Consider the following 26,596-nt stretch of genomic DNA (forward strand, 5'->3'; position numbering starts at 1 on the left):
ACTCCGCAAATGAGCTCTAGGAGACAGATGCAGAGCCCTTTGCTCTGGTGCCGTTTATCTGCAGAAGTTGTATGAAATGTAATATCATACATGTGTCTTCCATTAGACTGTATGAGCTTTTCACAGCACCTCTTTGCAGTGGATGGAGGCAGTCTGTTTAAATCGCAGCTGGCAGATTTTCCTGTCTTGTTTGGGGGGAGAGCAGCGATCCTCACTCAGCCCTTTGTCTGTCGAGGGCCCTTCTCTGTCTAGTGCCAAGAAAAGGGCAGTTTGCAATAACCGAAACTCAGCCCCTTGAACCAATCTGAGCTGAAAGGCCCAGAACGCAACGTGCCGCAAATGTTTCCGGGGCTGGGATGCAACAGGCTGGCTGGAGGCCCTGGGAAGGAGGCGGTGACCGTCCCCCGAGGAGGGAGGCGCTCTCTCAGGGGCTGTGATGAGCCGCCTGAACGTTTCCGCAAACCAGCCTCCAGGCAGCAGCTCCATCAAAGCGACCGCAGTCCTGCTCCACGTTTCCATCCCGGAAAGTAGAATGCGGGGCTCATGAGGGGGCCCTGTCCTGACCACTCATTAAATCTGCCCAGGGCCCCAGGGCAGAGGCTGGGCCCGAGGCGGGAGCTGGGAGCAGGACCCCGTGGCTGCAGCCCTGCTGGGGGGCTGATTACCTGAGGAAGCTTTAGGGGGCGCCGGCAGGTCCCGCCTTCTGGGAGCCAGGGGGTGCAGGGAGCGGTCTCCCCCGCGTCTTCGGAGCCCGAAGGAGGAGGCTGAGCGGGACGGGGCGGGCTGCCGGGGGCCGCCTCCAGCACAACTCCCACTTGGCAACCCGTTCCTAAGGAAGGCCACTCGGTGGCTTTTTTTCCCTTTAAAGCGACAGGTTTCCCCTACCAGTGGGGCAGAAACACGCTGAGCAGCGGGGCACAGCCTGCACCCAGGGACAAGGAGACACGGGCCTGGGGGAGGAGCTGGGCAGAAAGTAGGTCAAGCTTCAAGAGCCAGGGCGCCCGTGTCCTGTCCCCGGGTCACTGGGAGCTTCTGGTGGGAGACAGGCCACGCTCGGGGCGGGCAGATTAGAATCCTGACCGCAGGGTGAGGGTGTCCTCTCTGCAGCGAGGGCTCCCCAGGGGGGCTCGGGCCCCCGGGAATGTTGCTCTGGAGGGTCTTTCAGTTAAATGTGGGAGGCTGAGTCTCCAAAATTAATCTCGGCTTACTCTCTGAATCCCACTGAAATAGGATGGAAAAGTTATGGCTCAGAAAAGCAGAGCGGGTGAGAGCAGAGGCAAAGCAGGTGGGAGAGTGTGGAGTGAACAGACCGGGGGAAGCTGCACGCCAGGTACCCGTGTGTGTGGGGCGTCTATGCCTGTGTGTCTCTGTGTATCTGTGTGTCTGTGTCCGTGTCTATGCATGCCTGTTTCTGTGTATCTTTGCATGTGTACATGTACATACGTGTCTCTGTGTTTGTGTCTAAGTTTCAGTGTACCTGTGTATGTGTGGTGTGTCTGTGCATCTCTCTGTTAGGTGTCCATCTGTGTTTCTGTGTCTCTCTTTGTGCGTTTCTGTGTGTATATCTCTGCATGTGTGTTTATCTCTCTGGGTGTGTCCCTGTACATGTGGTGGGCAGTTCCACAGACGTGAGCAGAGCAAGGACAATGGGCCAGGTACAGAAGGTCACCAGGGTGGAAAGCCCCAGGTGCCTAGCAAAGGACAATTGTAGGGTGGGACCTCGCCCCCAGGGTGAACTCCCCTCCCCTAGCATATCACAGGCAGTTTGGGCCCCCTGACCTTTCCTCCCTGGAGATAACACCTAGGCCTCAGTTGTATTTCAGCTCCAGGCCCAGAAAAGCAGCTAAACCAGCCACAGCTGCCCTCAGGCCCAGCTGCCTTGGATAATGACCCCTGCCCTGGCCCCAACCAATCAGTGGGGACCCAGACCCTGAAAGGACACACCTGGAAAGGTGCTGAATATTCTATTGAGATCTTCCCCTGGGGCCTCCCCTAAAATCTCCCTTGAAACCCTTAGGACGGGGCCCAGGGTCCTCTCCCCCTTTCCCTGGCCCCTCCTCCTCCCATCCCCCAGGCGCACTAGCATCACCTTCCTCACTCCCAAGCTCCAAGGGCCCTTCCTTTGCCTCTATAACTTGTTTCCTAAGCCTATTTCTTCTAGGAATTACTTTTTCTACCTCTGTGATTTACCAAATAAATGTTCTCCTGTAGTTTGGGTCTTGGCTCTGAATTCTTTCCTAGTCAGAACCCGAGTACTGAGGTTGCTGAACCTAAGACCAGTGTGACCCCATTGGACCAACCCCCAGAGCCGTCCCCTGCTGCCTACGACATAGTGGCACCGAGACCCGGGTTGCGTCATCACTGGTGAGCCAGTCCTCGCCACCCTGGCGTGAAGAGCATGGCTGTTCCCTGTCCTCCCTGCATGTTCTCCCCTGGCCATGGGGTTTTCTCTCTCTGTGGTTTGCCGCTCCGTGCCGGGTCCTCCCTGCTGGAAGGCTCCTGTGACTGGAGGAGTTGGTCCTGCAGAGGGAAATTTGCACTCGGTACCTCGCTGACTGCGAGACAAAGTCCCTGAGCCCAGGAACACTGTAAAGTCACACAAGGCCCTTCCCCGCGGCGTTTCCCTGTGAGGTTACTAGTTCCAAGGAGAGAGAGATCCTCGCCGTTTGGCTGGAAGGGTGCTCTTTTCTTCCCTCGCCCTTCCTTTGTGTCTGGAGTTAAGCTCAGGCTGACTTCTTTAAGCCTTTTTGAAATCCTCCAGGTGGAACTAAGGGTTGTGGTTGAGGGACCCTGGGCTCTAGGTGAGGGTAAAGATAACTAAGGACAGGAAAACAACAGATGCACGGCTGCCTTTTAACTTTGGCTTTTCATTGGAATTGCTTCCCGAGGGTCTAAACAAAACCTTTTGCTGGGTAAATGAGCCCAACCTCATCAGGCTTGGAAAATAAGGGACACCTGGCAGTTTCTAATCTTCCTAGGGAAGGCGACAGGATTTGTCCTCAGGGCTCGAGGTGCTGTTTCTGCCTGGCCGGCCCAGCTACCACACATAGGTCACCAGGAAGCTTCTCTGGTCCCTGAAACCAACATCTAGGAGAGCCTCAGGGTTAACTTAACAGGGACTCCCCTTCCCTTCGAGAGGCGGCTGCTCTCTCGCTCTCCTCGGCCTCCTAAAGCATCGGGGCTTTGGGGAACCTGAAAGGCAGGGCAACAGGTCACTAGCCCAACAATTGGAAACCAGAGTTGTGGGATGAGAGTTCTCCATTTGAGGGGACAAAGGTACTAGGCACCCCTTGTATGGACAGATACGATAGGGGGGACCTCTGGTAAGGCTGGCTAAGGCCGGAGGCAGACAAGCAGGGATGCCTGGCTTGGGACTGGCTTTGTGCAGAGTGGAGCCTGCCTGTCTGAGCGGAGTGAGTCCATCATTACAGTGCCCAGCCACTGTAATCCTTGGTAAGCCTGCCCTCAGGACACGGGGTCAAACTCCACACCCTGGGTATTTCCTGGGCGAAAGGGACCCTGCACTACTGAGGTGCTCAGACCACAGGATGACGGCCTGGGACAGCCCAGAGTCTAGCGAGGACCCCTCCAACTCTCGGCTGGGAATTCATCCGCCTTTGTGTGTTTCTGTGTGTATATCTCTGCATGTGTATTTATCTCTGTGTGTGTCTGTGTACATACATGTGTCTCTGTGTGGGGGGCAGGTAGGCATTAGAGTGAGGAAATGAGCTGGTCATTCTGCAGAACCCCAGGGAGGCCCAGGATTGGGCTGAATGTGTGATGGGCTGGCTGTGTCCCTCTAAAGAAGGTATGTTGGTGTCCCAGCCCCCAGTCCCTTATTTAGAGATGGGGACTTGACAGAGGGAATCAAGTTAAGATGAGGTCATTAGACTGGATCCTAACCATTATGACTGTGTTTTTATGACAAAGGGGAGTTTGTGCACAGAGACAGACACAGGCAGACAGAGGGCGATGTGAAGACGCGGGGTGGGGAGGGGCACATCTACCTGAGGCCACCAGAAGCTGGAGAGAGGCACAGGCTCGAGTTTCCCTCACTGCCCCCAGGAAGAACCAACCCTGCCAATGCCTGATTTCTTACTTCTAGTCTCCAGAATCGTGAGACAATACACTTCTGCTGTTTTAAGCCACTCAGTGTGCAGTACTTTGTTATAGCAGCCTCAGGAAACTAATACAGTCAGATACCAAGGAGAGTGGGGAGAGAATGGGGCTGAAATGCAAGAAGATTTGAGTCTGTTACAGAGGGGCTAGATCCTCAGGACCCTCCCTTACTCCCGGCAGCCTGAGGAATAATGCCCATCCCCCCACCTCTTCTTCTGCCACTTGAAGGAGAGTAGAGGCTTCGAGGAAAGTTGAATGACAGACACTCTGGCCCCAAGGTCCCAGGTATGGCAGAGGCTGGGTGTGTTTCAGCGCTGAAAACTGAAGACTAAGTGGAGAGGTGGACAGGGCACGCTCCTTCTCACAGAACCGAGGCAACCAAAAATACACCTTACGCCCCCCTGTCCCACCTCCACCAGCATCGCACTGGAACACATGGAAAGTTATTTTCTGGAGAAAATGAACAGTCACAAAGAAGAGATCTCAGATATTGACATTTCTAGATCCTCCAGTGAAGAAACTAGCATATCACCCTTACAAAACAGCATTCCAGAGAAAATGAGAGGATCTCAGGTTAAGAAATTCCACACCTGTAGCTATAGAGAGAATAAAAATGAAAAGGTAGAATTTATCAAAGAGATAATATAGGAAAAACTCTCAAAAGTGAAAGAATAAGTCTTTAGATTGAAAGCTGACACAAGGAGGCAACAAACACACTTGTCTGTCTCAGTCTGTGCTCCAAATGTGGTGAGAAAAACATTCTCCAGGGAATTTATAACCACTGGCTGTACTATGCTGTCTGTCTTATTTATTCTACTTACGTCTTTTAGGAACCCCTGTGTGGTGCCGGGCAAGAGCAGACGCAAAACATTTCTGGAGAGACATACCTTCAAGGAGTCAGTTCAGGATGGCCGCAGCTAAACCTGGCTGAAGATGAGCTCACAATCCAAAATTAGACAGCACAGGAGGAAACAGTCAGATCTGCAGACCACAGGAGGGCACTGTTTGATACCCGAGAACTTCTGATAATACACGATCAGAGGGTGAACGTAACAAAAACAATGACCATAAAAGAACTTAAAAGGAGGCTTTGAAAATATGAAAGAAGAGTGAGATACCATCAGAAAAATCAGGCAAGTGGGAAAAAGAACCAGCTAGAGTTTTTAGAAATGAATAATACAGTTGTGATTTTTTTTTTTTTTTGAAGCAAAGCATGGGTTAAATTTCTGATGGGAGAGCTAGAAAGAGAATTAATGATGTAAAGAAGAGATTTTAAAAAATTAAAATATGACACAGAGAGATGGAAAATGGGAACGAGTGGATGAAAGTCATGGGGGAGAAATTGAGGAGATCTGTGGAGTCCCAGGAGGGGAGAAGAGAGAAAGAAGGTGAATGCTGGATCTTAAAAGTTGAGGGATCTTTGTCAAATTCCTTAACTTCCCTGGGTTCCAATTTCCTCATCTGTAAAATGAGATTAATAATAGTAACTACTGCAGAAAGTTGTTACGAGGTTTATTAAGTTAATGCTTATCAAGTCCTGGCAGACAAGAAATGCTATGAGATTTATTAAGTTTTAAAAAAAGATGAATGTTATCTTAACTCAGAGTTTTACTAAAATACCATAGACTGGGTGGTTTAAACAATAGAAATTGATTTTCTCACAGTTCTGGAGGCTGGGAAATCCAAGGTCAAGGTGCCAGTTGATTCGATTTTTGGTGAGGGCTTTCTTCCTGGCTGGTCGATGGTTCTCATCTGGCTGTGTCTCCACACGGCCTTTGCTTGACACATTCAGATGGAGAGAGAGATAACTCTCTCTTCCTATTGGGCATCCTCGATTGGATTAGTACTCAACTCTCATGACCTCATTTAAACTTAATTACCTCCTAAAATCCCTCTCTCCAAATACAGGGCAGCAACCTGTGAGTTTGGGGGGTACACAGGTCAGTCTGTAGCAGATGCTTACTGTAGGAGATCATTCACTTGAAGTGATCAACCGTTGTAAGAGATGGGATTTGTTTGCCACTCTTGTGCTTATTAACCTTCTGATTATAACTTTCTTTATCTTTTAACATTAACTAAGCTAAACCAGTTCATAAGAATTATAAACCTCTTCATAATGTTCTGAAATTAGTAAAAAGCATAATTCAAAAACATAATTTCTTGCAAATATTCTTATGCAAGCAAAATAAATGAATCTAGCAGATTTGCTTTAAATCAAAATGCAAAATTCTCATTCTTATAGGTTAAGTGTTCCTAGCGGGCTAAAGCGTTTTTAATCAAAAACAAGTGTTGAATCACATAGCACAAGCCCTTTTCCCTGCATCTTCTGAGATAATCAAATATGATTTTTCTTTTTTCATCTTTTAATGTGGTGAATTACATTAGCAGGCTTTTTGATGTAAAACTTTTCTTGCATTTCTCGAATATACTAAACTTGGTCAAAATATTTAAAACGGGTTTCAACACCAAAAGAAATATTTAAAAAATAATTGTTGGATTTAGTTATTAATATTTAGACCTTTTATGCTCATAACTGAGATCGTATTATTGTTTTTTCCTTTCTTGTATTGCTCTTATTTTAGTATAGAGGATATTTCAATCTCAAAAAGCAGATTAATCTCTTCCTCTCTTTGTATCTGGCCTTCTGTCTCTCTGTCACTATGTCTCTGTTTCTCTCTCTCTCTCTCTGTTTCTCTCTCTCTCTCTCTCACACACACACACACACCCCTGTACCGTGAACTTGTCTATAAAACTGTGGATCTGGTGAGATTTTTTTTTTTGGTGGTGAAATATATATAACATAAAATTTGCTATTTTAGTAATTTTTCCAGATAAAATTGACACATATTGTATTAGTTTTAAGTGTACAACATAAAGATTTGATGTATGTGCATATTACAAAATGATTTCCACAATAAGTTTAGTTAACATCTGTTGCCTCACATAGTTACAAATTATTTATTTTGTGCTGAGGACATTCACAACATTGTACAACCAGCCCTACTACCAATTTCCATAACTTTTTCATCACCCCAGATAGAAACTCTGTAGCCATTAAACGACTGTACATTCCTCCTTCTGGTAATCCAGCCCAACCCCTGGAACCTCTAATCCACTTTCTGTCTCTATAAACCTGCTTATTCTAGTTATTTCATGGAAGTGGAATCATGTAATATCTGCCCTTTCATGTTTAGCGTAATTCACTTAGCATAATATTTTCACAGTTTATCCATTTTGTAGCCTGTGTGGGTACATCATTCCTTTTTAAGGCCGAATAATATTCCCTTGTATGGACACCACATTTGCTTATCCACTTGCCTACTGAAAGACACCATCCGGTGAGAGAGGCAGGCCGCACAGAAAGGCCATGTGGACATGCTCTGTTGGCAGTCCTAGTCTTTGAGTCGTCCCAGCCGAGGCTCCAGACAGGTGCATGAACAAACCTTTGGATGATTCCAGCTCCTAGACATTGAGTCGCCTCCCAGGGTTCAAGTTTTCTCAGCTGAGGCCTCAGATATGGTAGAGTAGAGATCAGCCAACCAGCTGTGCTCTGTTCAAACTCCTGGCTCACATAATCCATGCGCATAATAAAATGATTGTTTTAAGCCACCGTGTTTTGGGGTCATTTGTTATGCAGCAATAGTAACTGTGACAGTCACATTTTAAATAAATTAATATATATATGAATGAATGAAATATAGTCATTGTTTTTTTACATGGGATTCTGAGGCATATGATTTTTACATCTTTACCTAAAAAATAGGCAACTGCCTTTAATGCCTTCAAGGGCAATGCTATGAAAGCATGATGCATTTGAAGCCTCTTTGGGAGATTAAGACACTGGAATAAACATGGAAAAATCGTAGGACCCGAAATGAGACGACAATGCTACAACGGTGTGTTATTTAGGTCAATAAATGGTAAAAATGTGCTTTTCACACCTGACCATGTGGAACATGATTGTAGCTTTAGAGGAATGTGTCCTTACTCAGTCCTTCGGGTTTTATAATGGCTTTGATTGCGGCTGATTCATTCTCCATGAAAGAAAATCGCATCACAGGGAAAAACACATCACTAAAAATAGGACTCTACTCGGGAGCTGAGGAATCACCTTTGAATCATAAATTTTATAAAACCACGCTCTTTAATATTTAATTTATATTTTCAAATTTACTGAATTATTTACATCTTCCCCTAAAACAGAACTTGAACTCCAGCAAATTGGAACCTCTCATTTCTATAGTAAATGGAGAGAAACGCTTATTGTCTCAGAGATATTGGTCGTGCAGTCTATTTTCATTTTATACATATTAAGGCATTTAATTTCCTTCCTCCAGGGCTCTGATTTTCAACTTGTTTTCATTTGTAACAACTGTCTTCTCATTTGCTTCATTTCACAACATTTTCACTTCCTAAGAGGGCCGTCTGAGCTATTGGGAATGAAATGCTATAAGATTCATTTTATTTAGAGACTCATGTCATCATCTGAAATAACGAGACACTCTTATGTAGAGGAAACTTCTGCTCTAGTGTAAGGAGTGGACTCTCGTATTTTTCTTGCTGAAAAGGTTCTTCTACAAGCTTTACTTCTCTCCAGCTACTTGCCTTAAGTGGGTCTCATTGGGACGACCTGCTTCTCCAGCTTAGGGAACAAATATCATCACAGTGCTTTCATTTTCTAATTATTGCTTGAAAAAATGCTTGTTTTTATTAACAAGACACCCAGTGCCTCCTCCTTGAAGGCTCATTTTCACATGGAGTTGTTCATGAATCTTGAGAGGCTTACTCAGTACAAAGGGTGGTCCTGCACCCAAATGCCAATGGAGAGAGGCAGGTGTGAAGCTGGTGACTGCAGGAAACGGCTCCCTAGGAAGCTGGGCATCTTTGCCTCGGGTGCCTGGTGGGTCTGAGAGTCCCAATGCTCATACCAGACTCCTCCCATTTGAGATTCTAGGGTTACACACCTCAGTTCATTCCAGGGCTTCTCAACCAGTGTGCAGTTTGTCCACCCAGGGGACATTTAGCAAAGTTTGGGGACATTGGTAGTCACAACTTGGAGGCACATGCCACTGGCATCTAGAGGTCAGAGACCAGGGATGCTGCTAACCTCCTACAGTGTACAGGACAGGGTCTCGCCCACCTCACCCCACAATAAAAAATTACCTGGCCCCAAATGTCAATAGTGTCGGGGCTGAGAAACCCTGGCTTCTCCAACATGGTTTACACTAGTGGCCATAGTCTCCGGTCCACAGTCCACAGCCCCCTCCTCACCTTGCATTCCCCTCCACGATGTCTAGTATCCCTCCTGGCTGGTCAACACAACTTTATCAGAGAGTAAGCTCTCTCTGATGCTGTTGAAATTCAGTAGGAAAGAGGCCAGTGTCTAAATTCTTTTTTCCCAGGAGGCTCCATTTTGCAAATTTATTCACGGGTGTCAAGGACTACAAGAGATATTGGAAAGAGCAGCATTAGTCTTGTCACAGAAAATCCTGTTACACCCCCATTTCCCAGGGCAGTGGGTGTCCCTTTGTCTTAATTTGCACAATCAAGAAGAGTTGCTCAGATGACCCTTCATTGAAACAAGATCTTACCCAAGGAGACGAGCTGGGCTCACTAGACAGAGGAGCAGTTTACACTATCTCTTGATAAAAAATACTGTGCTCACTGGGCACTCTGGTCTACCTCTCATTCTCTCGTGTTCTGTGATGCCACAAACTGTTCTGCATCTCCTTCCGAAGCTCCAAATGCTGAAGATACTGGGAAGCTTAGGCAGTTTGCTCGAATCAGGTTAGAAACGATTTCTCTCCTGATTGCAGGTCGAGGATGCCCATGTCTTTGCCATCTGCAGATGCAGCTCCTTGGAACTTCCTTGGACTTGCCTCTGATTTCAATCACTGTTGGTTTGTTGTTGTGTAGTTTTGTTTTTTGGTTTTTTGGGGGGTGGGGGGGTGGAAATGCATGACACAATCCAAAAAACTGTCTAGCAGATAGATTTCTGGAGTAAAAGCGCTCTGTAAATTGATAGCTGTTTGTGTTCTCTATGTTTGAGAGATGGCATTTGGACCAGAGAGGTGAAGGGACACTTGTCACTATGCACTACTCTGCTCTCCTGGGCTTGGACTCTGAAGGGCTTTGACCTACTTGAGTGTCCTGGGCTAGACAAGGGAGCAATCCTACAGCAGCCTGGCCAACCTCATGAGCGTGCACCAGGGCCCGTGGGTCCCCAGCGCCATCATATCTAGTTGTTAGCGTTTAGTAACTGATCTCATCCTCTGACCTTTTTCTGGGACGTCAGTAAAATCTTACAGTTGTTCCCACACAGTCCCATCTGTGCTGCGGGGATTATAGAAAGGGGCAGAAAGGTAAGAAGAAGAGGAATTTCAGGGGGCAGAACGGTGGTATTAGTGGAGATTGCAAATCCTCAAAAGGCAAGTGAATTCTAGAAACATAGTTGTGGGAGGGGACATGAGTTTTGTCACCACAGGAAGATTCTCCCCCTTCACTACCAACCTGGGTTAATTTCCCAAGGGGACCTGAGGTTTCTGATCATGCTCTTTGAGGTCCCAAAATACACTTGAGACCTTGAGGCCGTGTCCCGGTTCGCGCCCCCGCCACCGGGGAGGGCTCCATCGTCACTCACGGGGCTCCCCTCGGCCTCCCCCTTCCAGGGCTCGGCGCCAGCACCGCCGCGTGGCCTTGTCCTTCCCCCGGGCTCCCGCTGCTCAGGGAGGCTGCTGGCACTAGTCAGCGCTCCGTGGGTCTGTGCTGAATGGCTGAAGGAACAGAGGGAACCAGCCAGTCGCGAGCTCCGGGCCCACCCTCGTGGCCACTGAGAAGTTCCTCCTTCTGTATGTGAACCTCTTTGCTCTGCGGGGACATGAGGTGAGTGGAGAAAGGGCATCTCGAAAGCCCCTCCAAGCGCGCACCCGAGCGGTGGGAACACGTGCTCCCGGGGGGAGTCGCTCCTGCCGCTGGCCGCTCGGGGTCAGCCCCTGAGGCAGGAGCTGGCCGCCCCCGGCCGCCAGAGCGAACCTTGAAGCAAAAGCAAGAGCACCATGTTCCTACCTTGTTTGGAGAAGGAAGAATTGCTCCCAGGGAAACCGTTTTCCCCTTCGGATCTATCAGAGCCTCGGTCTTGACACCCCCAGACTCCTTCTGCTAAACACTCGCTGCAGAGTTTGCTGGCGATCTCAGTGCGAGAGATGGAAGGGACGAAGACAGCCCCGTGAGTGCAGCACTGAACCGACTGTGACACTGACGTCTGGGTGACAGGACAGAGGAGGAATGGCAAAGATCTTGGTGGCGCAGGCCCCCCGCAGATCGAGAGCTGGGCCTGCTGCTGCGCAGCTACCGAGAGTGACAGGGGGACAGCTTGCAGATCAGCTCTTCCCTCCTGAGTGTGGGAGGGGGCCGCCATCATTTCTTGTCTCCCTCAGTTCCTGCCACCCTGAAAAAGAAGAACTTCTCATCTCTTATTGGCTTTAAATCGCCAGCGACTTCTCTCTGCCTTTATGATCCCTTCCAGTGGAGGGAGGGCAGAGGGCTCATTTCTCTGACTGGAGAGATGGCAAGAGCCTAGAACCCACTGGCCTTTATGTCACTCTTGGGAGGGGGTGGCGTGTAAAGGGCTTGTTGCAGGTGCGGCCGATCAAGGGTTTTGTGAACATTTATTTATGTATTTTATAAAACAGGACCATACTGTATACATAAAAAAAGGTGCCGCAGTTTGCTTACTGCGGGTGCGAACCTAGGTAAGATCTTGGCTGTTGGAGTTGAGTCGGAATACAAAGGGGTTCAGGCTTTCGTTAGGGCTGGAAGGGGAACGGAAGGCTCATTTGATTCAGGGAAGGCAAGTAGGTTTCGTCTCAAGGGTGGACCCTTGTCTACCGCCTGGACTTCAGCTGAGAAGAATCCCAAGGCTGCCCCTGGGCCCAGTCGGGGGAAATGCGGGGATCCGTGAGCAACGTCTGCCCTGAGCTCCGAGACAGGAAGGCAACCAGTTACTTCCCACCCCAAATCTAATGTGGAAACAGACTTACAGGATGTAGGTGACTTGTCCCAAAGCCACACAAGGCTGGTTACTGGAATTGCTGGGATTAAATCTTAAGTCTTCTGACTTCCCAGCCATCTTTTCTTAGGTCTTTCTGTTCGGTGAAATTGGCCTCTCTGAAGCTGTTTCGGGGAACTAAGAATGCATTGTCCTAATAAAAGCTGCTCCTTCTCACGTGAGACATTCCACGCACAGCCCTTCTGAAGGTCACCTGAATTCATATTATGTCTTTGCAGGTGAATTCCAGGGGAGCAGAATTGCCACATGTAGCAAATAAGAACATAAGGCACCCACTTAAATATTTGGGACATCCGTATACTAAACAATGATTTCTTGTGCTATCTGAAATTCAAATTTGATGGAATGTCCTGAATTTAATCTGAATTTTATGTCTGGGGGTAGTCAAGTGGGTGAGCACTTCTTGTGTGTGCACATCTTGATACATCAATGCTCGTATGTCCTGGGTCCTGACCATCTCACCTACCAACCATATAATCTTTGTTTGCCAGTAGTGCCACCGTCTGGAACACCTCTGGTAGCTGGGCTTTAGTCTGAGTTCTGAATACAGCAAGACTGGGTGTTTCTCTAGATAATCCTTGCAGCTCCCTATCCTTGCTCCAGAGTAATTTCAGTAACGATAGGGATGCACTGCAGAGCCTGAAATGGTATCTGAAGCTGGAGAAGGGACAGATGACAGACTTTGCTCCTCCCTGTTTATCTCAGTCCAGGTAGAAGCTCACAAGCAGTCTTGGAAAAGAGGGCACTTTTGTGTTGAAGAGCGGGTATGCAATGATTTTCCCCGTTTCAGGGCTTTCAGATCATTTCCTGGAATTCTGACCAGACTGGAAAAGCTTTTTCTTTCATAAATTCTGCCACCTCCATGATGGCACTGGAGCGAAGCCCCGATTCAGCCTTTGACATCATGCTGCTTGGAAACACGTTGGCCATCCCTCGGATGCATTGGCTCTGAATGACTTCATCCTTGGCTAAGCCATCGGGTTCAGAGCTCTGGGCTAAGAACTCAATAAAATGATGTCAGTTCGAGACTCATTTCCTTCCCTATTTAAGTGAGGGTGGGATAATTTTTAAAATATATATGTAACCCAGCCGGGCGTGGCTCAGCGGTTGAGCGTGGACCTAGGATCCAGGCGATCGGGGTTCGATTCCCAGTCAGGGCACAGGCCCAGGCTGCGGCTCGATCCCCAGTTGGGGGTGTGCGGGAGGAAGCTGATCAATGACTCTCTCATCATTGATGTTTCTGTCTCTCTCTCTCCCTCTCCCTTCCTCTCTCTGAAATCAATAAAGATAAGTTTTTAAAAAAATAATAAAATGAAAGCAAAGATCAAAGGGTAGAAAATTTTAAATTCCTATTACTTATTTTTACCCAGATATTTTTTATGCACATATGCAAACACACTTTAAATATGGGATAATAATTGAAAGTGCTTTTTAGTGCTCTCTTTTGTTCTGTTACTAGCCTTGAACATCGTATGGTGCCAATGCATTTTCATTCTCATCACTTTTTTAATGACTATTGGACGGATGTCTTACAGCTCATTTAACCAATATTCTATTATCAGACTCCCAGGCTATTTCCCAATTTTCCATCTTACAAACTCTGCTGCAAGGCTCTTTCTGTAATTCAACCTTTGCTCACATTATTAATTATTTTCTTGGAATACATTCTTAGAAGTTGGAGACGCCTGAGTTTTGCATCTTAGACAAAACTAAACAGATGCATTTTGGCCTCGGAAGGGGGAGTTGGGATGAGGGCATTTCCTCCCTGCTTCTTCCAAGAGAGGGTGTGTTCAGCTGGGGGTTCTTAGAAGGGAACGGATATCCTGCCCCAAATGGTGACCAGCCATGTGGTTATGTCTGGGAAAAAAAGCAGATGGAAAATGGCTGTGGGCCAACAGGTAGATTATGGAGACTGAGTAGGCTCTTCCACCATGACCAGATTGCAGAGAAGTTCTCTGCTGGGGACAGTTTTGCTCCCCCAGGTCATTTGCCCTTGACTGGAGATATTGGTCATTGTCATGACTGGAGGGGAGGAGCTACTGGCCCCTGCTGGGTAGGGGTCAGGGATCCTGCTGACTCACCCTAAGGTGCACAGGACAGACCTGCAGAACAGAGAATGATCTTGCCTGAATGTCAATTTTGCTGAGGTTGAGAGACCCCGATGTAGACCAAAAAGACAAAGGAGGCTCAATGTGTCTTTGGAAACCCTGGCATAGCATTTAAACAATCTGTATCACAAGTTTTATGTGTGTTTTTTAAAAAAATTTTCTTCTCCAAAGGACTCTTCAGTTGTCTGAAGTATTTGGCAAGTGTAGGCTCAACCTGAAAACCACTCTGAGGGACACGTGGGGCCTGTGGGAAGTGTGGACCTGCTTGCTCCTGGCCTTTGTTAGGACTAATCCTGTGATGAGTCTGTGTGTGTGTGTGTGTGTGTGTGTGTGTGTGCATGTTTACTATAAGAACTGTTTTACTGTCATGCAAGGAAAACTGAAAGCAATTCAGGCTGCCTGATAATTTAAGCATAATGATATCACTGATGCCACTGACAGTCTAGCCTGGGTTCTTCTCGGTGCAACTAACCTAGGCTCACAGATGGGCACTGGTCCTGAGGGTCAGTCTTTGTTTCTTGGACAGAGCGAAGCAGGTCGGTGCAGTTTTGGCTCCGTAGGGTCTGCAGAGCTGCCTGGTCAAGCCACATGGAATGTTTCGATCCTGCACAAGCTGGTCCTGATCTGAGGGCCTTAGCTGCCAGCTGAGGTGAGAGGGAGACAGTGTTTACCAGCTTTGAGGGGGACGGCTGAGGGGCAGGCTTTACCCCACAGCGCAGCCGTCTGCTTGGGAAGCCTCGTCTTAGGGGCTGCTCTTGAGAGGCACGTGTGTGTGCTCACGACAGCGTGGGCGTTGGGCGTGAGTGGGCAGGCGTCAGAGCCCCACGCTTATTAACTTGACTGTGGGAAAACTGCTCAGTGGCTCGGAGCCTCACTAGTCTCATGGCTAACTGGGTGAGAGGAGCGCTTCTCTTGTGATGAGCTGAAAGCTACTTGGTTAGAACCTTGAGGCCCTGGACGCTCTACCAGCTGCCTGTGGCTGTGCAAGTTTAGGGGGGACTTCCGTGCATCACTGCAAGGCCTTGGCCCCAGACTCCCGTGGATTTTCTTGTAAGTGGAGCTGGAGCTGGACCTCTCTGAGACCTGAGGGCATTCTTGTGCATACATTACAGGCAGCCCTAAGCAGCTCTGGATGGTGTCCCTTCTGTCCTTCTCAAATTGGAGCACCAGTTTTATTGTACCTGTTGCACTAGAGAGAATCTAGAGAGAGAAGTGGTCAAGAGGGGAGCTGTTTAATTTCCACGTGCTCCCACCCTTCCTGGCTCCCCAGTTTCTGTTCTTCTCTGCACTACTTTTTGCCCAGGATGCCCATCCCTGTGCATTGCTACACTCAGCCTCCTTTGCCCTCAGAGTCATTGGGTTTGACCAGTGGGAGGTACGGATAGGAGACTGGGGGATAGAAGGAGAGTGTGGCCGGGAGATTGATCACCCTGGCCTGCTCCCTGCTTCTGCATGGCTCGGGCAGTGGCTGGGCTCTTCTCCAGCTTGATTCTTGGAGGAGAGTCCTTCCGCTAAGTCTATAGGTCTCTGCTTGACTCAGCAACCACTCAGCAGCCATGACAGCCTCCTCCCCTTCAGGCTTTAGAGTGGTGATGAGTTCGTGCTGTTGTTAATCCTTGGATACCTCAACACCCCTACTTGATTCCTTTAACCCTGTCTGCACCTCTTAATACAGTCCTTCCATTCAACTCTTCATGGTGGAAGCCTTTAGAATGTGCACTGATGTTGGACCCTGAGTGGCACGTGCCCAAGAGAGAACACATAGAGGAGGCCTTTCCTTTGATCTCCTTGTCATGCTTGATCAATACCCCAACACTGAGGCTCCTGACACATTCATAGCAATGTTCCTCCATCTAGGGGGAGGAACACTGCTCTTCCTGAGGATAAAATAAGGTACCATGCTAAAAGGACTCACTCAGCATGGTGCCGGTTACTAAGAAGGCACAGAGCAAATGGTCGCTACTGGTCACTAGGCACCCACCGCTTGATGTCTCTCAGGAAACCAGAAGTAAAACATGGCACCAGTGTAGTCCATGCCTAGGATGGCTTTTTAACCCCCACTTTCAGATCTGTGACGATGTTGGCCAAGGAATGAACTGCATTTACTGCCCCTTCTTTGGTTCCACAAAGAGACTAATTTCCAAGAATGCTTCTTTTTATAATTATCAAAGGCAATCCCATGAATTGTTGCATATTCTAGGTTATTGATGTAAAAATCAGAAAGTTGGAGGAGAGGAAGCATTTAAGTTGAGAATAATACGTTCTTTCAGGAGAAGTCTCAGTTGGGAGCGACTATCGTGACAGCCGGTAGCGTGAGATCATCGCAGATGCTGGGTCCATGCAGTGCAAAATAGTCAGTTCTGAGTCAATATTATAGGAATTAGACTATCTCAGAGAAAAGTCATCTAGCAACACGTTTATTTTGCCTCATGCAGACAAAAATAAATGTGGTTTTGATTTTATATGGAAATAGCTTACAGAGGTCACCTGTTGCTTTTGACCGTCTATCAACAAAACTCTCTTTTTCTATACCTGCCACCTTCATTTTCCTTTGGGGAATGACCTCACCCCACCCCAGCCCATGTGACTTAGGGGACTGATCCTGTTTCTAGTTCCAGGGGTAGACATGTGGCGCAGACATGGCCAATGGGAACAGCACATCCCTCTGGCCAGTCATTGATTGAGGGATGACTTAAGGGGAACCCATCAGAAGCAAAAGGCTGTCATCCCCAGGACTTTTGCCAGGACAACTGAGAAAGAGAAAGAGAAATATATATATTATTTTCCTGGTGGCTATCTTGACCTCAAAGAGTCTGCCTGAAAGTGAAGTCTGCACTGGAAAGAGCTGATTTGTGAGATGGGAGATAAAGTCCTGGTGATGACAGGTGAGTACCCAGATCTGGCTGTAGAATTTTGTTATTTCAGGGGGTGTCCTCCTTCTTGAGCCAGTTTGAGTTGTATTCTGGCAGCTGTCATCTGAAGAGTCTTGGTCAATGCACAGGGTGATCATAGGCCTTTTAAAATAATTAAAGATTTTTTAATTGATTTTTAGAAAGAAAGGAAGGGAGTGGGGGAGAGAGAGAGAAACATCAGCGTGAGAGTGATACATTGATCAGCTGCCTCCTGAATGCCCCCTATTGGGGATGGGGCCTGCAACTCAGGCATGTGCCCTGATCAGGAATTAATTGCCAACCTTTTGTGCCTGGGATGTTGCCCAACCAACCGAGCCACACCGGCCAGCGTCATAGGGCTTTTCTATTGAGAGCTCTCTCTCTCTCTCTCTCTCTCTCTCTCTCTCTCTCTCTCTCTCTCTCCCCCTCCCTCCCTCCTTCCCTCCACATGTAAAAATTGTGACTGAAAAGAACTCATCACTGATTAATTCATCACATTTTTATTGAACATATATCATGGCAGGCATTGTGTGCAGTCCTGGAATATAAAGATAAATAGAACAAAGTCTCCATCAGATGGACACATGTAGAAATGTATAACAATACAGTGATGGACTATTGTGGAATGAGAGTGAAATAGGGTAAGGACCTGGCATGATAGTTGGGAACACGGGCTCTGGAGCCAGACTCCCTGGGTCCACTGTGCCATTTACTATTTACTTAAGACATTTCTTATCCTCTCTGTCTCTCCATTTCCTCATTTGTAAAATGGAGAGAATATTTGGAAGATCGAATTGAGCTAATACACATAAAACACTTGAATAGCACTCGGTAACTGTTCACTGTTGCTACCGTGACTATGTTCTAAACCCCAGATGACAAGGGGACACACAAGGCCACCTGCGATTCCTGTGGGGCACAGGGCAAGAGAAAAGGGAGTAACTCTTTTTTTTTTTTTTTTAATCCATACCCAGGGCCTTTTTCCCATTGCTTTTCAGAGAGATTGGAAGAGGGAGAGAGAGAGAGAAAGAAACATCGATGTGTCATTGATTAGTTTTTCTCCCACATGTGCCCCAACTGGGGCTGGGGATCGAGCCTGCAACCCAGGTACGTGCCCTTGGCCAGAATCGAACCCCGGACCCTTCAGTCCACAGGCTGATGCTCTAACCACTGAGCCAAACTGGCCAGGGCTGGGAGTAACTTTGAGCTGATCCTTAGAAGGCGAGCTGGTGAGGCAGCCAAGGAGGCGGCACGCGGGGAGGGTGCGAGGCGCCGAGGGGGGCGCCCGGGACGGCAGTTCTCGGCAGCCTCTTGGCCTGTGGGTTGCATGTGGGTGACTTCTGGAGATGTGACTGTAAAAATACGCAGAGGCTAGATCCTAAAAGGTCTAGTGTGCTTTGCTAAACAGTGTTTGTGTTAGTATTAGGTAGGATAACATTTTTTTTGCAAATGACAGAAGACCCACCCACCTCAAAAAAGCTTAAGTAAAAATGGCATTTAATGAAAAGTCCAAATGAAGAGATGGCTGCAGACATGTGTCGATCAGGGTTCACAGGATGACTCCAGGACCTATCTCCCACCTCCCTTATCTCTGTTTCTTTGCCTCACCTGTCCACGGCTCCATTCGCAGGTGACACTATGCTTTGTGATGGCAGGATGGCTGACCGAGGTTCACAGGCTCAAGTCCAGTCGAAAAGAATGAGACTCTCTTCTATAAAAGTCCCAGCAAAGTCTCCCCAGCTCCGATCGAGTCACCTGAGCCAGTCATTTTGGAGACTGGGCGCTCTGCCCTGCTAGATCAGGCCTGAGGGTTACATATGGCGGGAGTCAACGCGTTAGAAGCCCAGAGGCGCAGCGTGTGCAGGAGGGTGGGCCTTCAGGGGGAGTGGGGGACGCGTGCCAGGGAAGCAGATATGGAAACCGGGCTCCATGGAAAAGCCCGGAGAAGCTCTGGGCACCTTTTTCCGTGTAGGCACTGGAGGACCCCTGCTGGCTTTCAAACCGTGGTGTGACATGACCAGATTAGCACGTTAGAAGGACAGATCCAGCCTAATGTGCGGTGTGGACTGGAGGGCTGTGGCTGAAGGCAAAGGTCAGCCAGAAGGTTTTTTACTAGTCCAGGGAAGGGATGCTGAGTATGAATGAAACCTCGGGATTGGGGGCAGAAAGGTGCAGTGATTCAGAAATGTCCACGTAGGGTCTAGGGACATAAGGATTTTATGCTGAATGAATTCGGTGGGGAAGGGAAGGAAGGCTTCTAGAATGGGCTTTAGGTTCTGCTTTGGGGACAGTGTGGGTAGGGATGCCGTTTACAGAAAGTGGAGCTACCGAAGGCGAAACAGAGGAAGGTATAAAACAACAGATAGCTGACATCTAAAGTGGAGTTATGTCCACGATCATTTTCACAGGGTGGCAGAGAAAAAGTATATTCAGAATTTATGGAAACTTTCGCACCATAAATAATGTTATTCACATGATAAATGATCTGGACACGCCCTTGGCGTGGACAGGTACAAGGAAACACATGTGTCCTATAAGTGTGTAACACAGGTACGTGTGCTCCTGTACACGCAGCTTTGTATTACCCTCGCTCTTTCCTTTTTTAGCTTTGTGCTGCTAATGTATTCTTCTCGTCTTTTGTCTATTTTTGTAGGTGGCTTTAGATCATTCTGGAATGAGGTGGCATCTAGTCAATAAATGTTTCTTAATGCATATCCATTCCAAGTCAGCCCTTACAAAGAATGATCGGAATGAGGCTTGGAACGTTTTAAACCAAAATTGCTCTCCTGTTTCCTTTCCACAAATATCCATAAATGTGGATAAATTCTATTCATTCTTTTTTTTTTAAGGAGTAAAAGACACCTGCATTTGCTTAAAAGTTTATCACTTTAATATTAAAATAGCTTTTCATTTTTCATGTTAGTGCTCTGAGCCCCGTCACCATCATATCGGGTACTTCAAAATGAAACTTATCTCTGGGCCTAGAACCAACTAGTTTTTAGTTTTAAAAGCTACTCAAAATAGGCTTTATAATGAAAGACACATGTAAAAGTTAAGCAAGTAAACAATGTCCCAAAAATAAATGCATCAATGGATCATGATAAAAAAATTTAATTGCATAATAATCGTATGGGTCATGACTATCAACAAAAACTTCTCCATTGCCAGTTTCTCCAGCAAATTCCACAGTCTTCAAGCGGCCCATGTTTCCACGCTCCCCAGATTGGCTTCTTCTGTTGGCTGTTTTTTATGTTTTCTAGCCTGGAATTCCAGGTTCAGGTGCTATCAGAGGCCGGTGACTACCTCAGAGCCCCTTTGCTCAGTGCTCTGTCTCAGGGTTATTGCTCTTGGTCTGCCAGACCCATGTCTTGACTCAGAAAGAGAGCAACCAGTGGACAAAGGAGAAGAGGCAAAAGCAGGTGCTGGAAGCAAGACAGGTCTGGGAGGCGGGAGAAGCAAGCGTGGCCCTTGCACACAGCTCCTTGGTAATTCTGGATTCCACCCCTGGTCATGGCGCCCAGCTCTGGAGCACACAGAGGCTCCACACCCTCTCAGGAATAAAGTCCCCAACCCTCAGGTTGGCGTTCAAGGTTCTTGCAAATATGGCCCATGGATTCCTTTTCTGGGTCTCCGTCCTCACTTTCACAATTTGTCCCATGATTACCTCTGTCTAAAGTGCCCTTTCCCTCATTTTGGCCACTGCAAGTCTCACCCATGACTTCAGGCCCAGGGAACAGAGAATTCCCCAGCTCTCCTCTCCTCCGAATTTGGGAGTAACCCCCCCCCCCCAGCCAATTCCTTCCACAGCATTGTCTTTATCTCCAGGTTAGCACTTGGCATATTTTAGCAAGTTTGCTTTCAGAATTCTAGGTGTCTTGTGTGTGTGAGCATGTGTGTGTACGTGCACGTGTGTGTGTGTGTGCGTGCGTGTGTGTGTGTGAGCATGTGTGCACGCGCATACCATTGCCTTTCTTGTCTCCTTTCAAATTGTCTCCTTTCAAAGTTGACGGCAGGGCCTGTGCCATATTCGCACTGATGTTCCTTCGCCTTCAAAGAACGCGCCGCGGTGACCCACACATAGGAAGCACTAGGAGCTTTATTGAATGAATGATCAGAGAGAGGAACGCCTGGGAGGAGGCTGGAAGACACCAAAAGGGAGAGGATCTGGGAGCACTGTGACTACCAGCCAAGGGAGCGGCGATGACAGAGTTATGGGCGAGTCAGCCGAGGGACTGCAGTTCACTGGGGAACAGGGGGCTGACACTAAGAGCGTGTGGGACTAGGGAGGTGGGAGACTTGGGAGAGACAGACGCCTGGTCTCTCCCTCTCTCCTGTTCACTTCTCCCATCAGCTCACTCGTGAATCAGTGGGCATGTGCTTTGCTTTATCTGAATTCGATACCTAGACAATCCACCAGCCACAGTGTCCTTACCATAGTGTAAAGTAGTTTCCTTATTTGGGAAAGCTGAGAGGACAAATATTTGTCTTGGGAAACTATCAAGTGGACGGATTTAGGAGAACGACCTACTGGTCGGCCTCAGTAACTCGATTCTTTTTATTGCCATTTGGCCTCCCAGGCTCCTCTCTCTCCAGGTTTTCAGCCCTTCCTGATTGCAAATATCAGTGTGTTTTGAAGATGGTCGGGCAGAAAGCCACCCCTGAATTCTTTGTTTTCTTTGCATATCTCCCATCTGCTTGAAGACACACACCTCAGCACACATCACATTTGTCCATGTTCTCTGGCCGCACTGAGCCAGTCTGTTTGCCTTGGTGCTCAGTGCTCTGAATGGGGACACTATACACTGGCCTGTGTGAGGGGAGGGACTTGGTCTGAACTCATTAAACCCAAGCCAGCATCATAGTGTCTGGTTTACACAGGCTTCATTAAAGAGTGGTTGAATAAATATACAAGGTAGGGCAAAAGTAGGCTTATAGTTGTATCGACTTTTGAATACAATAATTAATAAATACATGACATACAAGAATAAACTTTGAGTTTCACGTGCAAGCATGAAGGAAGAAATAATAAAAAAAAATTATGACTTCACTTTAACTTGCTTGGAATTACTCAGCATCACTTACCTTTGGTTTCTGACTAACTGCAGCCTTTTGAGAATTATCAAAGACTTTGTCTGGGAAGTTATGATTCTTTTAAATAATAGGCAAAAATGTAATTTCATAAAGATTTAATGAGACAATATCATTGCTGGCTAGTTTTATCACTCAGGGAATTTAATAAAAAAAATTGTTAACGTTGTCTTGACTTTGTTTAAATATTTATGAACACTGCTTTCAAGAGAATTCATATCTGGGGTTATTGTTTTATATAATTCACCTTGGTGTGGTTTCAACAGTTTGCTGTCTCATCTTGTTTTAATCGATGTTGCTAGAACTGCCTGTAAATACTCTGGCATCTGAGTGGTAGTGTCTTTGGATCTTGTTTCTGTGTGTTCCACCTTCCAGGGTCCCCAGATTAAATCAAAGAGTCTCCCAAAGGGTTTTGGCACATGCTGGTCAGCTGTCCTGGTCACAGCTCGTCGTCTTCTGATATGGAATCCAGATAATCTGTGTCAACGTACAGGAGAAACCCGGAGAACAAGCTGTCCGCCCAGCCTGGGTCCGAGAAGAGGCCGTTCTGGTCAGTGAAAAAGATCTCCAGCCAGACTTCATCTTCTGGCTGTAGATAGATGACCGTGGACCCAGAAGCCACGTCGTGGTTCCCTGTGTTGGCGTCGAAGGTCTTTATCCGGTACTGCCCATTGTGTACCAGCCCGATCGCCAGGTGCTTGTTTGCCAATGTGATATCATAAGAAAAGTAATAGATCCCTGGGAAGGCGCAGATGAACTTCCCCGTGGCGGGGTTGTAGTGCTCTCCCTCATTGAAGAGGACCTTGTTGAATATAATCGGTAGCCTTTCTTCTGGGTAGCTGGTTGTGATGCCAACAGAAAAGGCAGATTTGAGCACGATGCTTCCACATCTACAAACTCCAGGCAGCCCTGGGTCTCCTTGTTCTCCTCTGTCTCCCTTCTGTCCAGGAGGCCCAGCTGGACCAACTTCTCCTTTCTCTCCCTCTGGTCCCATGGGTCCTTTCTTTCCAGTTTCTCCTCGGTCCCCTTTCTCTCCAGCAAGGCCCAGTGGTCCAGTCTTACCTTTCAAGCCTTTAAGAGAGAGTTTGCAGTTTAATGAACAGCTCTTCTAAATACAGAGTGACTAACAGCCCACATAGTCCCAGCATGCCCAAAATTTGTCTTTTCAGACAACTTTCAACTGTGTACTACTAAACAATGAACCTTTTACGTAAACACTGATACACTAAAATATGGAAATAGGAAATTTTCATCAGAATTTCAAGTAAATTTTCCAGAGTATGTGAGAAATCATTTAATCCTGACTAATTTAAAATAATTAATTATCATTCTGACGATGGATCTCCTGTCACTAAATTAGTTACAAACAGGTAGTCATTCCTACAGAAAGAGCTGAAGGGGAGTGATGTTGGTATCATTCCCCAGAGTGGGGTCATGGGAGCAGACAGAACCAGGCGTGTCCTTAGAGGCTGTTTAATCCCATGCCCCATTTTTTTTTTTTTTTTTAAATCCTCACCAGAGGATATTTTTTCCATTGATTTTTAGAGAGAGGGGAAGGGAGGGAAGAGGGGAATAGAGAGAGAGAAAGAGAGAAACATAGACATGAGAGACACATCGATTGGTTGCCTCTGGCATGTACATACCCTCGAAGGGAATTGAACCTGAGACCCTTCGGTCCAAGGGTCAGCTCTCTAACCACTGAATCAAACTGGCCAGGGCTCATGCCTCATTCTACTATTAGTTTTGATAATAAAAGAATTAATCAAAATGAGATTAGCTCATACTTATTGAATATTTACTATGTACCGGGAACAGCATTTTATTTACGTACATTACCTTCTTTAAGTTTTGCAACTAGGAATTATTATTACTTCCATTGTAGATGAAGAAACTGAGCCATGGAGAAGTTCTTTGCTCAAGGAGACAGAGCTAGTGAGGAATGGAGCTGTGATCTGAACTCGCGTCTGCCTGACTCTGGAACCTGGGCATTTCTGGGCAGTGGCTACAGTGTAAATTGGAAAGGGCTCCTGGCACCTCGTGAGGGCTCAATATGCTCCGATATCCCAATAACAGTGACTGTTACCACTGAGCAGTCAGTCTTTTTTGGAGGAGAAAACTGAGCCCTGGAGAGGTGGAGCAAGGCCAGGACTGGAATCCAAGTCTCAGCTAATGATGCTTCCCCGTCATCAAAATCTCTCTCACCTTTGGGGCTGGAATCAAGAATCCTAAATTCTGTCTGGCTCTGTAGCTAAGTAGGCTTTATCATTTTTGGCAAGTCCCTTAATTTCTCTGGGTCTCCTTACATACAGAAAAGACATAATAGCTGTGAAAAGATTTCAACAAATTCAAAATCACCATAGTGGAATATTTTCTGTTTGTCCAATTTTTTATGTCTACAGATCAACCATAGGCTAAATGCAGAGAAATAGTGATAGTGGCTCAAAAGCAATAAACAACATCTATTTAATTTTTAAATCAACTGTGTAACAGCAATGACTTAGTAGCATAAAAAAGGTCATTCAATTTCATGGCCAAATCCATTCCGTAAATAGTGCCTGTGTAATGGTACATTCTCAAAAATCTCCAAGTTATTGGTCATTTGTAATGTACTTTTGTAGTCAGGGAAAATATATTGTTGATATATGGTGCAGTTTATTCTCAGAAACTTTTATTAAGCAAAGCCTTTTTACCTTGACAGTGCTTTGATATCATCTGTTTGAATATATTACATGTGCATTGGTGTATGAGTTTGATAATTTTTCATTTATTTGGCAAATTTAGCAATAGAATGCTCTGGATAATGTACATTAGAAAAGAATTAGAGCTTTATTCTTAAAACATCAAATGTTTTGTTTCTATAATTTTGGAAAGACACTGACAATTAATGCTGCATAAAAGATGCTAGTAATGAAAGCAAGTATTTTTTGGCAACTAAGATCAGCATTATTACTGCTTATAGAACTGTTCTCTAGCTGTAGATGACATTTGTTCTTTTCTTTCTTTTTAAAAATTCTCACCCAAGGATATGATTTTATTGATTTTAGAGAGGAAGGGGGAGAGAAAAACATTGATGGGATAGAGACACATCTATCAGTGGCCTCCTGTATGCACCCTGGTAGGGAATCAAACCTGCCACCTTTGGGTGCACGGGACAGCACTCCAACAAACTGAGCCACACCAGCCAGGGTGACATTTGTTCTTAAACTGAAATTCCACTGACTCCAGCCAGAGCACAATCTGGTATTTATTTCTTGAAATAAGGTGATAATAGTCTGACTTCTTAATGATTGCTTTTTTTTTTTTTTGCTAGAAGTATAATATATCATTTTGCTAATAAGTTAATTGTTGAACCAAAGTCAACAACTTCTAAATTGTCATTTTATCTTCAATAGGAGCTTAACTTTTGCTGTCTTCACCGGTTGACTTTTGATGCATCAATTAAAAAAAGACATTTGGCATCAGTAATAATTTGACCATTAAGTTTCATTATGTACTCAAATCCCTTTGCCTCTGTGACTTTGGGAAAGTCAATTCTTGTCTGAATTTCAGCTGCCCCATTTGTACTATGAAGAAATTGGATCCAAATCCACTCCAAATCTGGTGGGAAAAGCAGTAAACAGTGACTCAGCAGGCCAGGGAGAAGAGCCTCGTCCAGCCAGGAGTGAGGAGGATCTGACAGAGGGGCTTCATCTCTCCAGCTTCAGTCTCCCAGAACTGAAAATTCTTTGAGATCGAAGCATAAGTACTAAGGTGCAATTTTACAATGCGAAGGTCTTCACAATTTCAGCGTTTGGATTTCCTGTAGCTGTTTACTATTCTTCCTGCTGGGAGTTAGGTAATCGGGGACTAGCTGTAATAATTTAGTGAGTCTCCCTGCTGGGAGTTAGATAATCGGGGACTAGCTGTAATAATTTACAGCGAGTCTTCCTGTTTGTGTCGCAGATTTTCCCTGTGCTAAGGACTCATGAATAAAGAATAGAAAGAAGGGACAGATCATTCTCTCTCCCCACTCAGTCAGAAATATGACTGTGTATAGAGAATTAGGGAGAAAATATTATCTATGCTTAAGTACTGAAGCTTGGAGAGAAAGTATTTCTTCTTAACTCTCCATCAGATGGGCTTACAAAGATTTTTTTTCAGTGCCATTTCTTTCTTGCATCCCACCCACCCATGGGAGGACTTACGAATGCCTGCATGCACCTGGACCATCTAATGTTGACTGACCATCGCCACAGGCCAGGCACTGTACTAGGGGCTAAGTGAGACCTTGACATGAATGACACCTTTCCCCGCCTTCGAGTTAGCTGTCATTGTGTATTAGA

General features: G+C 46.5%; 1 protein-coding gene across 1 annotated transcript in view; it reads right to left on the minus strand.

Annotated features, from left to right (window-relative positions):
- Positions 1-22,355: 22,355 nt before the first annotated feature.
- The window catches only part of C1QTNF7 (C1q and TNF related 7), an 84,595-nt gene continuing 80,354 nt past the window's right edge, over positions 22,356-26,596 (minus strand). Inside the window, exon 3 of the mRNA XM_087817054.1 lies at positions 22,356-23,345. Within this exon, the coding sequence (XP_087673180.1) occupies positions 22,714-23,345 (632 nt within the window). The 3' untranslated portion in view covers positions 22,356-22,713. The remainder of the gene's footprint in view (positions 23,346-26,596) is intronic.

This window comes from Miniopterus natalensis, chromosome 1 (genome assembly GCF_054644295.1).
Source record: "Miniopterus natalensis isolate mMinNat1 chromosome 1, mMinNat1.hap1, whole genome shotgun sequence".
NCBI lineage: Eukaryota > Metazoa > Chordata > Mammalia > Chiroptera > Miniopteridae > Miniopterus > Miniopterus natalensis.